Genomic DNA, 17452 nt, shown 5'->3' with positions numbered 1-17452 from the left:
TTGCAGCATTCTTAGATTTTAAAAGAGCATTTGAAACGATAGAAAGGAAAAAACTTTTGGAAAAATTAGAAGATATAGGTCTTTCTGAAGTAGCTCTAAATCTTTTCAAAGAATATCTCCATGAAAGAAAACAGGTAACAAAAGTGGAAAGCTCAGAATCAGAACCGATAGAAAACAACCTCGGTGTTCCACAAGGGTCGGTATTAGGTCCAATTCTATTCATTATTTACATTAATGATATAATTAAAACCATAAAACATTGCAAAATTAGATTATTTGCAGACGATACATTAATCTGTATTTCATGTGAAGAGTACACAGATGCAATCAATAAATTAAATGAAGACCTTCAAAATATAGCGAAATGGCTGAAATTAAACAAATTAAAACTGAATGTCAACAAAACAAAATATATGGAAATAGGCAACAAAACGCATAACACAAGAGTTAAAATTGACAATTAATGACGAAAAAATTGAAAAAGTAAATGAAATTAAGTACCTAGGTGTGATACTAGATTCAAAACTAACTTTCGCAGCAAATTTTGAATATGTGCTAAAGAAGGTATCTAAAAAAGTCAATTTTCTTAGAAGATTAAGAAATAAACTAAATGGAAACACTACAGAGCTGATTTATAAAACTATAGTTGCTCCACATTTAGATTATTGCTCTACTATGTTATATTTGGCCAATGAAGGAAACTTGAACAAGCTAGATGTTATACAGAATAGAGCTATGAGATGTATACTAGGAAAAGGAAAATACGCAAGCATAGATCAAATGAGAGAACAGCTAAATTGGATTTCTATAAAAAAGAGACTATTATATAATGTGTTAATTTTTGTACATAAAATCATGAACAACCAAATGCCAAAATATTTTAAGGATGAAATTGTTTTTAATAGAGATGTTCATAATTACGAAACCAGAAATGTAAATAGGATTAGATTGCCACATATGAAAAAAACAAAATCACAGAACTGCCTAATGTACAAAGGACTAAAAATGTATGATGAAATGCCTGAAAGTCTGAAGAATGAAGGAAGAATGAATGTATTTAAAAAGAAATGTTATATTTATTGTAAAAATATGTAAAATTACAAAATGAAATATGATCTTGTTTATATTAGTTTATATTCAAATGTATAAACTAACTCAATAAATAATAAAAAAAAAAAAAAAAAAAAAAAAAAGCTCAGGCACGGGGGTCCATCGAAGCCTCTCAGAAGCTGGGCGTACTGTAAAGGGCCCACAGATACTTAGATAGTATACAACTGCTGACCCTGTACAAATCGCAAGTGCATACTCGCAAAACACGCCAACCACGCGCCCAACATATGGGCACAGTTGATATTTGTTACATGAGAACGGGTCGCTTCTACGACTCTTTCTTAAGTTCTGAAGCTCGGCTGTGGAACGATTTACCGGCATCAGAGATGACATATGCCCTGAGAGTAATAATATTTTCCTCGTGGCCTCCTGTTTGGAGTTATTAAAAAACAAAAAAAATTGCGTTGTCCAGCCATCATTTGAACGGGGCCACTGAGCATTACGATTTGAGTTGGTAGATAACATAGTGGGAGGACCCTTGACTATCACTCTGACGGGTTGATTTCGACACTAACTCAGGATAAATTATAGTTATATCTCTGATTTACTTGCAGATTTCTGTGTTGGGAACTCTTTGATAAAGTAAAAGGTTCTTTAGTATAATTGCGTTTATTTATGTTACAATAAATAAGTCTGGATTTAGCTACACTGTTTGGTTTTGATTTGATTTAGCTACACTACAAGCTTGTTGTCTGGCAATAATATCCCACAGGCAATTGCTACACTCTAGCGACATCTGTCGGATTCTGGAGTAAGCTTTATGACGGGTGCTATCTATCGCTTGAAAACCCAACTTATTACCAAACATCACAATTATTTACTCCTTTCTCAATGCGAGTTATGCTTAAGTTAGTGAAATAAATGCAAAGAAAATATTAGGGTTTCGGTACAATTTTTTTTATGTCAATAGTCATAACTGCCCAAATCCAGTATGAAGATTGCATCTACAATAAGTAAATAATACTTTTTATTTGTTTTTTTATCGTAGAAAACACAGATAGCATTAAACATGACAGTAAAAAATATTAATTGGAGAATTCGCCTGCATTCTAACTATTTATCACAGATTAAAGGCTGCATCCTAATCATAATACGCAGTTGAAAGAATGCTCACTCACCTTGCCGTACAATAGTGCAATAGTGCAATGTGCAGTGTAAGGTTTTGGAAAACAAAATGACAGTTTTCACGTTTGTAGACTGTTATGTCTCTGCTTTACTTGCAGATTTCTGTGTTGGGGAACTCTTTAATAAAGTAATAGGTTTTTTTACTATAATGGTGTTTATTTACGTAACAATTAATAAGTCTGGATTTAGCTACACTGTTCATTACCCGAGGGTTGGTAATTCTCTGGTTCTAGAAGCTTGTTAAGGTTGGAAAGGATCGCTTCACATTGCATATTTTGTCTCTGTTAGTTTGAATCAATTGGGATGGAATTTAATTACCCCTTTGATTCTGATATTGCTAATCTTTTCTCAATAAAACGCGGGCCCAACGCAATAGCGAAACTTCTGACTTAATCCGCCCCTGTTTGTGGCCTGTGAAAATTACACAAATGATCGCAGCATTCAAGGACAACAAATTTCGAATAAATATTTTTTTTCAATTTAAGTTTTTAATTTTTTTAAATTTAAATTCATCCTTTTGGGTGATTTTTTAGAGAAAGATAATGGCCGAAATGGCTTGTGACTCGACTGTTAAGCAAGCCAAAAAGTGAAATTATAATTTCAATGAAAATTCCCGATATTAAAATTCATATTGCGTAAATAAGGAATTGATGATCGTATCAGGGGCTCTTCGAAAGTTTTCCAATTACGTATTCTCCTGTTAATGTTAACTAAGAATTGAGAACGGAAAATGGATTTGGAACGGTGTGAACTTGAAGTCAGAGAATGATATCGAACTTGGTTCCAGTTATTATTAATTTATAAGTTTCAAGAAGTGTTTAATTACTTTGATGCTTTTAATTGGTTGAAAGTTTTTCAATCAAACAATAGCTTATTGATAAATTAATTATCTGATGATGAACCGTGGCGCGCGTTGTGGTCCGCGAATTTTACTTTACTAAAGAAATCATCATAATGAAGGTTGGAGTGGGGATTTTTACTGTTTTTTTTTATTCTCGTCAAAAATTGATTGAATGAATGTAATTTTAATTTATTTTTATGTTGAGAAATAAATTTTCTTTAACGATTAGAAATGTGCCGTTTTCGATTTTCGCCAAAACGACATGTTCGTTTTTATTCGTGAATACGGCGGTGTTGACGTCACGCCGGGTGACATTGGTGACAGCCATCTTACCAGACATTGGCACAATGACGTTGTAGCCAATGACAACTAACCATGACGTGCAAGGTCACAGTTTACTTGTATATATGTTACAGTCATAGTGATTAAATATATATTATACATAATGACTGGTCATTATAAATAATAACAAAATTGTTTGAACAATGTGATAAATTAATCACTTTATCTGGATATTATTCATAATATCGGGTCAAAGTTAGCCAAAGTAATAAATACGGTCCAACTGACTTGTTACCCACCTGTCCTAACCTAACCTATAATAATCCAACCTAACCTAACCTAACCTAACCTATCATAACCCAACCTAACCTAACCTATCCTAACCTAACCTAACATAACCCAACCTAACCTATAATAACCCAAACTAACCTAACCTATCCTATCCCAACCCATCCTAACCCAACCCAACCTAACCTAACCTATCAAAACCCAACCTAACCTATAATAACCCAACCTTATAAATTAAAGGCAAATTGAAATAAAATTTTATAATCTTTACCTATTCCTACTTGTTTTATTACTTTATCCAAGTCTTCGAAGATATTATATAAAAGGGCTAGTTAATGTGATTAATTATGTGTCAATTATCACTTTGTCTAAATTGGGTAGACATTATAAATAATGGCTGGATAGTATATATAATATCCGGATTTATTACTTTGGCTGCGACATATATATATATACTTAAATTAACGAGAAAAAAAATCTAAAAAATAATTCAAGAAAATTAAAAGCGAAGAGAAAACTAATAACTTATCATATGTCATTTTTGTAATAATATTTCAAAATTTGTCCTACCTAAATCTATTATCCATTTAGCAATTTTTTAACCGCAGGAAGATAATTCACGGATTTACAGGTTTGAGGGGATTTTACTGTATATTTTTGGTCCGAGGTAGGAAAATCCTTTTTGATATATCGCTCTGTTGTTGCTTTGCTGTGTTGATGTTTCCAGACCCTTTCAGAAAAGTACTGATTTGTTTTCATAGAATTTCCAAGAAATAATTTGGTCCTGTCAAGAGGCGAAACTAAACTATAAATGAATCTGTCTCTATGACGCAGCCTCCCAGGAGAGACTTCAGAACCGAACAAGGCAACACATGCGATTTATGAAGCTTTGAAAGAACCAATCCCACAACTTAACGTAGGACCTTTTTGATTTTAACCTACGTCTATTCAAAAATAATTTGGGTAAATATCATTGATGAGACATGAAGCGAAAAAATAGATTCCACTTTTTACCTCCAACTGACCTCCAACTCTCCCAACGCTCAAACTAAAACTACCGAAGCCGGTCTACACGCTCTCACGTTCGATTGTTACGACAAGAGTGTATTAGTGTGCAGTAGCGCCTCTAATTTTTGTAGCTCTATGGTAAATATCTATTCATAAAAAAATGCACTCATTTTGTATCAGTTTCATTACAATGAGGAACAACTATTTCCAATTTGACAAAATCGTAATTTTCACTTTGCAGCCATCTTGAATATTATTATAATAATATTACTATTGATGTGACATAATGTTAAAGTAGGGTTTTAGGATATCATTTTTGCTTTTTTAATTTAACCTGAACTAAGGACCTAACCTAATGTTGATGGAAGGTCGAAGTAATTCCGCTTTACAACAAAATTTAAATAAGTCAAAGTTAAGCATCCGAAAACTAAAAACTGGAATAGGTTAAAAAACACGTTTTTAGATATATTAAAATTTTGAATAAGGGACACAGGCATTTTATCTAGACAAAAGTAGCTGTCACCTCACATTTTTGTTGTTTCATATTAAAAATAATCAATAAAAAAAATGTTTTTCAAATTGCGTTCGGAACCTTTGATTTCATATCGGTGCACATTTTAGTTACTCTGTGGTTAACTTCTTTATTTTAATATAAAGCATGGTGTTCTCTATTTCTAGCACCGCTTAACACCAAACGTTTAATATAGGAAAAAATAGTTGCGAGATAATATTGTTGAGTCTGAAATTGATATATGAGATTGACAAATATGACGTTTAATAACTAGGTCCCAATGGTCGACTTGTTAAGACGCTGTCCCGGTAATGGAAGAAATCCTGGGTTCGATTCCTAGTTGGGACCGATATCTTTTTATTTTCTTTGCCTTGTTCTATTTCATGTTTCCTTTAGATTTTTTAGTATTATCTTCCTCAATGATATGTTATATTGATGTGTATAACCTCGAAAAGTTGGATTGCAACAATAACATTTGGCTGTCATCAGTTGTTTTGTTTTGCTCTATCTAAAATTATTTTTTTTCCATTCTATTTTGTTTTCTGGCCAAAAAAAAAGTGTAGTGTGTTGTGCCTTGAGGTTTCTTCTCCCTTCTGATCTTCCAGGAGTCACTTTTCGCTGCTAATTTCCAGATATTTATAAACTTTTTTACTTCTGTCATTTTTCATACTATTATTGTAGTTGTTTACTGTTGTGAATAATGGAGGAAGATTTCCCTCCTGGACCCCCTACAAAGCCCCCAGATCCCTCTCCGGACCCCCCAGACGGGGAAAATGTAGAAATTTCTGACAATGATTCTGTCATTTTGACTTCTACCAAAAAAAGGAAATTTACTCCTTCTTCCCCAATAAAACTTGACTCGCCTTCGACTTCACAGTCCCCACCAGCACTTTCTCAACTTCCCCCAACAAACTTTTATTCTCCTCATTCCCGTGGCCCATTCATAGTATACGCCCAAAAAACTGAGCAAGGAAAAACCATCCACCCTCTTGAATTTGGCAAATTCCTATCAAATAGCAAGAATCTTTCAATCAAGCCTGGAGGTGTAAAAGCCGAGGGTCGCTTCCGAATATCCGTCGAATTCCTCTCAGGGTCAGCTGCCAACAGTTTCATCAAAAATATCTTCATTTCATCTAATTCAAAGTTTAAGGCATATATCCCTACTTTCAATGTCACTCGCATGGGCTTGGTCAGAGGTATCTCGACCGATCTGTCCATCGAAGAAATTCTGTCTTCACTTTCAACCCCCCAACACATTGGCAATCCCATAAAAGCCAGGAGGCTAAATTACAAGCACTCCTCTGAGGGTATAATTTCTTGGAAGCCCTCCCAATCTGTCGTTATCACCTTTGAAGGTCAATCTCTTCCCTCCCATATATATTTATTCTTCAACTCATTACCAGTTGAAATGTATACTTATCCCACCACTCAATGTTTCAATTGCTGCCGTTTTGGTCATACCAAAGCTGCATGCAGATCTCAACCCAGATGTTTTAAATGTGGAGAAAACCACGGAGCTGACCAATGTCCTTCTTCCTCCTCACCTAAATGTTTTAACTGCTCAGGCTCACATACAGCTATCAACACCTCTTGCCCAGAACAATCTCGCCAAAAAAATATTAAAATTTCTATGGCCTCTCAGAACTTGTCTTTTCTGCAGGCTTCTAAACTATTCCCGCCTGTCAAAAAATCATTTGCTGAGGCTTTATCCAGCAACTCCTCATCCAACCCTCTTCCCTCCACTACAACAACTTCTTCTCGTTCAACTAAATTCACATACAAAAACGCTATTTCTAAACCGGCTCCTGGATACGATCAGCAACAACACAACTCACTGCTCTTAAATCCCAATGGTTCACCTCTTTCAAATGCCACAAATGGGTGTGCAAATAATTATAATCCGTCCTCAATGAACTCTCTTAAACTTTCTGAAAAACTCTCCCAAGACAATTCTTCATTTATCCAAACTCTTATTATGCTTCTAATTGACCTTATTTCTTCTCAAACTAATCTACCGTCCAACGCAGCTACTATTATTTCCACATTAAAATCATTTATTCAAAATGACTCTTCAGGATGTCTTGACTTCAGTGGAATAGCCGAAGTGCTATTTCTAACAAATCTGATCTCCTTAACCTATTAAATTCCAACATTATTTCTTTGGCTGCTATCTCGGAGACTTGGTTTACTCCATCCACCCACTTTAATGTGGGAGGGTATTCCTGTCTCCGCGACGACCGCCCGGAAGGTTCAGGCGGCGGTGCTGCCCTTTTTATTAAAAAATCCATATCATTTTCCCCAATAAATAATATCAAACCCCCCAATGCTGACTTCCAAATGGTTGCAGCTAAAATAAAGGACACATCCTTTATTTCAGTCTATCTTCCCCCAACAGCCCACTTCAATAAACAAACTTGGTTGCAAATTGTAAGTCAACTAAGCCCTCCTTTCTTTATATTAGGCGATTTTAATGCCCATTCCCCCGTCTGGGGTTCTGCTTTCTCCGACCGAGATGGTCGAAGTGTGATGGATTTCCTAGATCAATCCAACCTTTTCCTTTTGAATGACGGATCTCCTATTAGGATCTCACGCCCCAGCACAAACCCCAGTGCAGTGGATCTATCGATATGTTCTACTAGTCTGGCTTCTCTCTCCTCGTGGGTGGTGTCCCCCGACCCTTGCTCCAGTGATCATTTCCCGATCACCATTACTTATCAAACTTCTTTCCAATCAGACAAGTCTCATATTTCGACAAAAATTAAAACGAAACACACCAAATGGGATGAATTTAACTCTCATATGGACAAGTTCCTATTAAATTCACCCGCCACCGATATATTTTCCGTCAAAGATGATTATAATAACTTCAAATCAATGCTCATAACTGCAATAAATAAATCAAATCCTCCCCCTAAAACTAAATCTCTCAAAAAACTCCCTCCAACTCCCTGGTGGGATGAGGAATGTTCCAAAGTAGTAAGAATTCGGAAAGCTAAATCTCTTTCCTATCGTTACAATATGACTATGGAGAACTATCTTATGTACAAAAACGCTGAATCCAATGCCAAAAGGGTATTGAGGTCAAAAAAAAGATCCGGGTGGTACAACTTCTGCAGTTCAGTATCTCCGAACACTCCAATTTCGGAAGTTTGGTCTATGATCCGAAGATTTAGATCCTCCTTCAGTTCACCATCTCCTCGAGCGTCTCATTCTAAATGGATCGATGAATTTTTGGACAAAATTGCCCCCCCTTCTGTACCTAACTTAGATGAAATAACGCCCATCTATAATACTCCTATGTCTAATCATTGGCTAGACTCTCCGTTTACCTTAATTGAGCTAAAAAATTGTTTATCAACAGTCAAGGACTCATCTCCAGGCAGAGATGGTATACCTTACAGCATAATCAAAAATAGTAATGATAATGTTCTAAACCACTTCTTAAGCATCTTAAATAAAATCTTCCAGACTGGTATAATGCCTGATGACTGGAGTTGTCAAATAATCATCCATATTTTAAAAACAAACAAATCACCAAATTCTGGATCCAACTACAGGCCAATCGCTCTTTCATCCACCCTCAGTAAACTTTATGAAAAATTAATTAAAAACCGATTAGAATTTTTTGTCGAGAGTAAACAGCTTCTCTCTCCATCTCAATTTGGATTTAGGAAAAAAAAATCCACTCAAGATAACCTTGCCATCATCAGTACTGATATTAATTTATCAATTTCTAAACAGGAAGTTTGTCTTGCCGTCTTTATAGATATAGAAGGCGCCTTTGACAATGTTTCCATCCCAATCTTGAAAAAAAAACTTCTAGGCCTTGGCCTTCCCCCCATGTTTGTCCAATCTATTATTAATCTATTTCTAGATAGAAAAATTTTCATTGAACTTCCAGATATTTTTCCTCAAAGTAGGTCTATTTGGAAGGGTTTACCACAAGGCGATGTATTGTCCCCCTTACTGTATAATATATACACATATGATATGCATGTCGCTATTCCCCCACAAGTAAAAGTTATTGAGTTCGCAGATGACATAGCTTTCTTCTTATCATCCAAAATCATCCCTCTGGCCGTCAAATATCTTAACGAAGCCATGAATGCCCTTTGCACATGGCTCACGTTAAATGGTTTTGAACTTTCAGTCCAAAAGACTCAGTGTGTCACCTTCTCAAATCGCCATAAAAACCCCCCCGTTCAAATTTTATTTAAAAATTCTCCAATCCCCAACGCTTCTGAAGTAAAATTTTTGGGAGTAACATTTGATAGGAAACTTAAATGGTCTTCCCATATTAATAATTTAGTTACTAAATGCGAAAAAAATTTAAATATCATCAGATCATTATCTGGCGTTTGGTGGGGTGCTCACCCTACTTGCATTAAGTTGCTTTACAACGCACTTATTCGAAGCCATCTTGACTATGCCTGCCCACTTTTTAGTACTGCCCCAAAAAATGTACTTGATAAATTAGACAAAATTCAATCTAAATCTTTGCGAATTATAACTGGAGCGATGCAATCGTCACCCATCAATTCCCTTCAAGTAGAATGTTCTGATCCTCCTCTTTATTTAAGGCGTCAACTATTTGCTGACAAATTTGTTCTAAAATGTTTAAATTCTAAATGTCATCAGGTTATCCCCAGCGTCTCGTTGTTCATTGACTCAACTCATTCATCTACAATCAGAGCTTCAACTAAACCTCTTCCTGACATCTGTAAAAATTTTAAGTCTCTCTCAGAGCTTCACATTATCCAAAATGATCTACTTCCCTTATACAAATTAAAATATAGTCACGTCACCCTATCCCCAACAATAATAGAAGGGATCGGAATCCTTAAAAGTTATTCCAATCTCCCGGCCCGAACTGTCAATAATATGTTCAATGACATTATTTCATCTAAATGGCCCAACTTTTCTCTTTTATTTACTGATGGATCCAAATCTCCCGACTCTCCTAACTGTGGTATAGGTATTAACGTTTACCACAATAATTCTAATTACAGAATATTTCATTCAATTTCAAATCAATTTTCAATATTTTCAGCCGAGTGCATTGCAATAATAGAATCTCTCAAATATATAATCAAAAATAATTTTGAACATTCCCTCGTTCTCTCTGACTCTCTCAGTTCCCTCCAAAAACTTAAATCCAGTCCTCTTCTTCATCCTGATGATCACTTTGTATGCCTTATTCGAGAAATGATAGCCTCCATTCAAAGCTCTGGTAAAACTGTAACTCTGATTTGGATTCCTGGACATGTTGGTATCATGGGTAATGATATTGCGGATGCCTTGGCAAAACAAGGAGCGTCTAACCCTGTTGTTACCCTCGTAAACCACATTCCCCTATCTGACATTTTTTCCATCATCAAAGATAGATCCCGCAATGTTTGGTCGGAGTATTGGCACATTGCTAGTCAATCCAAGGGAGCCTGCTATGCCTCAATACAAAGGACTATTCCATCAAAACCGTGGTTTCAGCAATTCCCTCATTTTTCCAAAAAAGAAATTTCTTCACTCATTCGAATGAGGATCGGACATTGTTCTGTTCCTTCCCATCTTTTTAAAATTCACGTTGTTGACTCCCCAGATTGTACATTCTGTGGTCTAGAAGTGGGAACTTTATATCACATATTTTTTGGTTGTCCCTCTCTAAACAAATATCCTCTCTTCTATCAAGCCTTATCTAAAATTGCATCCCCTCCATTCAACATCTCATCTCTTCTAAGTCTGAACTCGACTCCAAATTTCATTATAATTTTGAAATTTGCCAATTTAAATAAAATTAATATTTAAATTCACCTTTCATTTCTCAATAATTTTAAATGATGGCCAAGAACACCCTTGAAGGGTGAAAGCCAAAAATAATAAGAAAAAAAAAAAAAAAAAAACCTCGAAAAGTTAAATAAAAGTTTCTTAAATAAAAAATATTTTTATGTTCAATGTGCTTAGCATTTTATTGATAGCTAAGTATATATATTTTTCAATATTACGAATTGCGCTCACAACTAGCGTAAAGTACACCTCTGGCAAATATTACATCGGTGGAAAGTGAATTCTCACTTGTATTCATACTAACACTTTGCTCAAGAGACGAGACTCCAAACCTTTTATCTAAAAGAACTCGACACACCAACCTTTTTTACACAACTAGTAATAATACAAACGCTGCAGCCAATTCCCCTATTTCTCGCATCCTTCAAACATTCAACTCAATTCAAACAAGCACAAATACCTACCCATATTTTTTTGAATCTCTCCCTCTATTTAAGAAAAACTTTTTTAGCACACTGAATTCGCCCACATAACACACACAACCACACACAGACACACATGCACACGTACACACACACAAACACTCACACACACCTCTCTCCTTCCCCAGCACACTAATTTAACTTAACTTAAAAATGTAACTTAACCGTAAAATGTATAATATACCTCATATGTATATATGTCAGCGACATGTCATTGGTGCCAATTATTGTACTAACTTTTATAATTTTGTAACTATTGTCATCTATTTAATTATGTACTGTTTGTTTCTGCAATAAACAAAAATAAAAATAAAATTAAAATAATGTCTGATGTCTGATGTCTGATGTCTGATGTCTGATGTCTGATGTCTGATGTCTGATGTCTGATGTCTGATGTCTGATGTCTGATGTCTGATGCCTGATGTCTGATGTCTGATGTCTGATGTCTGATGTCTGATGTCTGATGTCTGATGTCTGATGTCTGATGTCCGATGTCCGATGTCCGATGTCTGATGTGTGATGTCTGATGTTTGATGTCTGATGTCTGATGTCTGATGTCTGATGTCTGATATCTGATGTCTGGTGTCTGATGTCTGGTGTCTGATGTCTGACGGGGATGTGTTGAGTCCTCCCTCGTGGCCCTTGATGCCTGTCGTCGGATAAGTTGAGTTAACGCAATTTGGCGTAGAATTTATTTTTTTTTTGTTTATGAAAGTATTTTCACAATTTATTATTTTAAAATATATTAACATATAAAACATTTTAATTTATAACATTGTTACAAAAGAACGTAGTGAACGACATAAGAACTAAATAGTGAAAAATATATTTTTTATTATTTCTACACAAATGAAGAAAACCAGCTCTTGAGTAAAAACATATTTATTGTGTTAGGAAGTTTAACAGTTTTTTTTCCCTTCTAATGACCTAATTGATGTTTTTTTTTAATAACTCAGTAGTTTAAAAATTAAAAAAAGTTTGGTGTCCATCTTACAAAATTCACATTAACAACATTGAGCGAATACAAAAAAAAAATTCTACGTTTTTTAAATTTTAAATTAAATATCCCTGTCGAAGACTTAAAATACAATTTCTTATTAAATACTCTAAAAATACATACATTAGAAGATAGACGTAAAATAAACGATCTAACGTTCTTATTCAAAATACTTAACTCTAAATTACTCTTACCAATTTGGCAAGTTTTGTGGATCATTTAAAACATTTATTTCAACAATACTCCTAAACACATCATGTAAACCTACAAATAGCTGTAATTTTCTGTTTTTGTTTCTTGTATTTGTATGACTTGTTGCATAGCTTTTATCAAATGTAATTTTATTCTTATTTTTTATGTTTCAAAGTATCTGTCAAATTAAAATTATAGTACCAACCATGTAAAAGCCCGCTGGGCGTTAAATAAATAAATAATAATAAAATAATAATAAAAAGTCAATTACAAGTTTATTGAATAAGGATCTGCAGTCCATTTTTTTATCAAATACTAATTTAAATACCTGATTTTTTATGGTTTAGTTAGTTTTAATGGTTAAAATAATTTTCAAAGTTTTAATTTTTCGGTTCTCTAAAAAACGCGTGGAATATATGGACGTGACTAGTGACGTCACCGGAGACCAATCTTAAAAAGTCTACGTTTTTTTCAATCGGCGCTATATTTTGTATGGGAGTCCATACTTTTTTTTAATGGTATCTTATAAACAATTCACCGGTGTTTAAAAACGTGTACTAAAATATTTTCATCAGTTAAAATCTTTTTTTTTTTTGCATTAACCCACTAACCCTGGAGAAGATAATTACCCCCGGGCAGTCATCTTTTGGGATGCTGGGTGGAGGATACTTCTTAAAGAAAGGAAGTAGAGAAAGTTCTGGGAAGGAAAAATGTATCAAAAATGAATCTTGAGATCTGTGTGTCCAGAAGCGACGGACGGATATATTCCTCCCACTGTGACGAAAGGCGATGGGTCGAGAGCCTCTTTCGATCTGGCACGCCACGCAGCTGGTGGATAGGAGCATCCTGAACACACCTCATCCGATGAACCCGAGCACTCCTGCTGATCACCAAACGAGTCTAAAGTCCTGATTTAGGAACCACTTGGTGTGACCTATGGCATAGGTGTTGGTTATCCAATAAATTATTGCCGTGGCGGCGGTACTCAAACCTGCCTCCCAAATTGTGAACATGGACCAGAGTTTATTTTTTTAGGTACAGAAATCGTGGAGATATCTCGTGAAACAAGTTATATTATTTACGAAAATATCTATGCAAGCATGTGTTTTAGCAATATCATTGTATGATCGAGACATTCTAGACATAGGATTAAAATAACCAGTGTTATTGGTAAAAATTTCGGTCCAAAATATGTTAAGGTTTCTAGTGAATTTGGGCCTAATCTACTTTATTATTCACAATTTTGTAAAGCATTAAGAGGTCATTTATGTTTCGTCTTTTAACTTGACTCTCTTATTTGAAATATGTAAGTCTTAGTTCGTAACCGTCTAGTAGATGGTAGACACCTGATCTATAAGACAAAATCCGTGTAAATTTTCTTTGGACAGATTCAAGTCTAGATACCTGTGTGATATAATGATATAGTTGCCAATGCATACGTTCTAAAATACCCGCAAGAGATGAAGAGATTTTCAAATTCCCCACAAGTTCCTTTACCTCCAAAATGTAACAATTTTTTTTAATAATAGCTTTAAAAACGAAAACGAAGTATAGTGCGTTCTTACAATTATTTCTTATATTATTTTTTAATATGGTTGGATAACCAAGAATTCCCAGAATCATAAAAATTCCCCGCAATTCGGGGGATTCTCCACGAATTGGCAACCCTGATGTGGATGTTGTAGATAATGTAAACCATAGATATATTACTCACCTAGACTGGTTATGATGAAACTGCGTGTTCAGTCGAACCAACCAAAACGGTGTGTTTTAAAGGGATGGTATTTCATTCGGTTTTAAATGATGATTTATGAATTTTACTATCTTAATACATAAAAATGAGTCATTGTGTTCGTACACGCTAATATCCGAAACCGCCCAACCGATTTCAATGAAATTTTGTGATTTTCTATGGTTGGTTCATGTGATGTATGGTAATAAGTTGGGTATTCAAGCGATAGATGGCACTAGTCATAAAGCTTACTCCAGAGTCCGACAGATGTCGCTAGAGTGTAGCAATTGCCTGTGGGATATTATTGCCAGACAACAAGCTTCTAGAATGAAAGAATTACCAACCCTCGGGTAATGAACAGTGTAGCTAAATACAGAATTATTTATTGTAACATAAATAAACGCAATTATAGTAAAGAACCTTTTACTTCTTCACAAGAGTTCCCAACACAGAAATCTGCCAGTAAGCAGAGATATAACAGTTCAGCTTGAAATATATTATAGTTTTGGACCCGATTTGGCGCTGTTGTCGAGTTTTTTTCTTCAGATTTCTCATCTAAAAATATGATTAGTGTCATGAGTGTTTGGAGATGTTTAAATGGCAGTAGAAGTCGGGGACGCCCGAGGAATACTTAACGCAATATCTCTGCACCATAATGAGTACAGAGTCGAATTAAAATCGATGTAGTGTAGTTTATTAACAGTAACATTGTGGTATACAGTGGTGAATGGTGGAAGAAGTCAGAGGCGCCCGAGAAAAACATTAGCAATAGCGAAGCATTGCGGGGAATCAATAATATTTAATACAAATTAAATATTCAAAATATAATATTTTTAAGCCATAATATTTTTCACTGCAGCTCCTCATTATGAAGAAAAACTAACAAAGTTGTTAATTAATGTTGTTTTACTTGTATATGGTTATTTACGTATGATGTGTGGTACGTACGATCAGGTAGACTTTCAATGATACTCTGGGTTGGATTATTGCGTTTACTAAACCGAGTACAAGATTACGGATCTTTAACTAGCTAGCAGCTGGTATGTGAGAGAGCGATCTACCTACTACATTCGTATTTATAATTCTGTCACCTATCTGTCACGCTCTGTACTGACAGAGTTGACCACACTTCTCGTATACCCCACAACTAATTAATTCTGTCACCTATCTGTCACGCTCTGTACTGACAGAGTTTACCACACTGCTCGTATACCCCACAGCTAATTAACTAACCATAACGCCGTTTCGTTTTAGCACATACTCCTTGCTTCATTCGCCTAAACATCCTCTCATACATGCTTTTCGGTTATTCTGACTCTTGACATGACCTGATTCAAGCATTTGATTCACCTGAACGTGACATTTATTTTTCAGTTTCTCCTTTCACCCAGAGAGAGCACACAGCACTATTTCTTAATGAAGTGTTTATCCTTTGCAGGATGTGTCCGCTGATGTTCGTGGCGCTGGCCGCCCTGGTCGCCCCTTGGTGCTCCGCTGAAGAGCCAGTGCAGAGCCGGGACCTTGGGCCTGCCAGCCCCGCACAAACTGAGGTGGCCGCCCCCTCGCAGGACGAGAGAGACCTGCGCCACGTCTATAAACGTTCATCGGCCTACAACTTCGGCCTGGGAAAGCGACGCGCCTACACTTACGTTTCCGAATACAAACGATTGCCCGTCTACAACTTCGGCCTCGGAAAGAGGAGTCGCGGCTACGAGTTTGGTCTCGGAAAGAGAAGCCGCGGGTACGAGTTTGGCCTCGGGAAGAGGTCCAGCCTAGAGGACGAGTACGATGAAGACCCGAAGAGCTGGAAGGAAGCGGAAGGAGATCCGATGGAGCACGAAGAAGATGAAGAAGACAGCAATGACGTCAGCGATGGACAGGAAGATGACAATGAAGAAACATACGGTACGTCTTAATTTTGTTAATATATTCTAAGATTAATAGCATATAAAAACTAAATTTCACGCAGAAACGACCCAGTGCCAGCGTCCAAAAGGCGAGCTTTGACCCATCATTAGTCATAATCTTCTCCATAATATATTAGTGCATAACCGTTTTATGGAAAACATGAATAAGTAAATCTACCTATGTAAATAAAATTGTTAATATTCTGTTGTGTTCCCACAAACAGTTCTCTAACTCGTCGTGGAAGGAGATTTTAAATAATAGGTTCTTTGTGTTAAATCAGGGATTTATTAATACTTCACGTATTAAAATGGTGACTCGATAGTCAACCTAACTAGGAGCTGGCTAAATGAGATCTGAAAACAGTAAGTTTGTCTGGGAGCATTCTAACTGGTTCTGGCAACTACTGACTACTGGCTGCCATCTTGCGGACTTCCACGCAAGCTCTATGCACTGCCCTCTATGAGTGCATCTGTGAAGCTCTTACTTCCCAACATATTAGTTTGTTAAAAATCTTAAATCTCCGAAAGACCTTGAAATGTTGACACAACGTTGCATTCGAATACGCGTGTGTTTTTATATACCTATAATAAATAGATGTCACCTGTGACTGGTAAAAACATGTTTTTTAAACGGCGCCATCTGTTGGACGTAAAAGCAACACGCACTATTGTTGCTCTATCTGCAGAAATCGCAACACGTGACGGGGTACAGCTAGTAAATAAATAAATAAGTCACTAGCCGTTCGATATTTGCCCAACCGCTTCAGTCGCGCTGAAACCAGCAACAAGACCCGGCTTCAGACGCTCAGGCAAAACCCACCGGCATACCTGTACAGGTGGCCTGCCCAGGTACGCTGGATTCGCATGGTTCACCCACAAAGTACATACTTCTCTTCTTGAATATCCAAGTAATAAAAAAGTTTTTTTACAGCAATGAGAAATACCACGTGAAAGATTAAACTCCGGTTTACCTGCACAATTCTCTCTCTCTGGTTTCAATCCTGGGATTGGTTTGCAGCATTTTCATCTAATCTCCTCTTCCATTCTTCCCTGTCTTGTGCGGCTCTTTTGACTTGTGCATATGATGAGCAGCGCACGTCCACCAGCAGGTCCTCCAGGTACTCTCGGCGTGGGCGTCCCCTAGAGTTGGTCCCCTCGGTCATACCCTCTATTATGACATGCAAGAGGCCTTCTTG

The 17452-nt window shown here is 36.1% G+C and overlaps 1 protein-coding gene across 1 annotated transcript in view; it reads left to right on the top strand.

Annotated features, from left to right (window-relative positions):
- Positions 1-17452, top strand: part of AstA (allatostatin A) — a 195201-nt gene that overhangs the window by 171630 nt on the left and 6119 nt on the right. Inside the window, exon 2 of the mRNA XM_089644701.1 lies at positions 15788-16254. Within this exon, the coding sequence (XP_089500827.1) occupies positions 15788-16254 (467 nt within the window). The remainder of the gene's footprint in view (positions 1-15787; positions 16255-17452) is intronic.

This window comes from Hesperophylax consimilis, chromosome 21 (assembly GCF_061612785.1).
Source record: "Hesperophylax consimilis isolate HC1 chromosome 21, BYU_Hcon_1.0, whole genome shotgun sequence".
NCBI lineage: Eukaryota > Metazoa > Arthropoda > Insecta > Trichoptera > Limnephilidae > Hesperophylax > Hesperophylax consimilis.
Note: the sequence above shows the minus strand (reverse complement) of the source record. Positions and strands in the feature narration are given on the sequence as shown.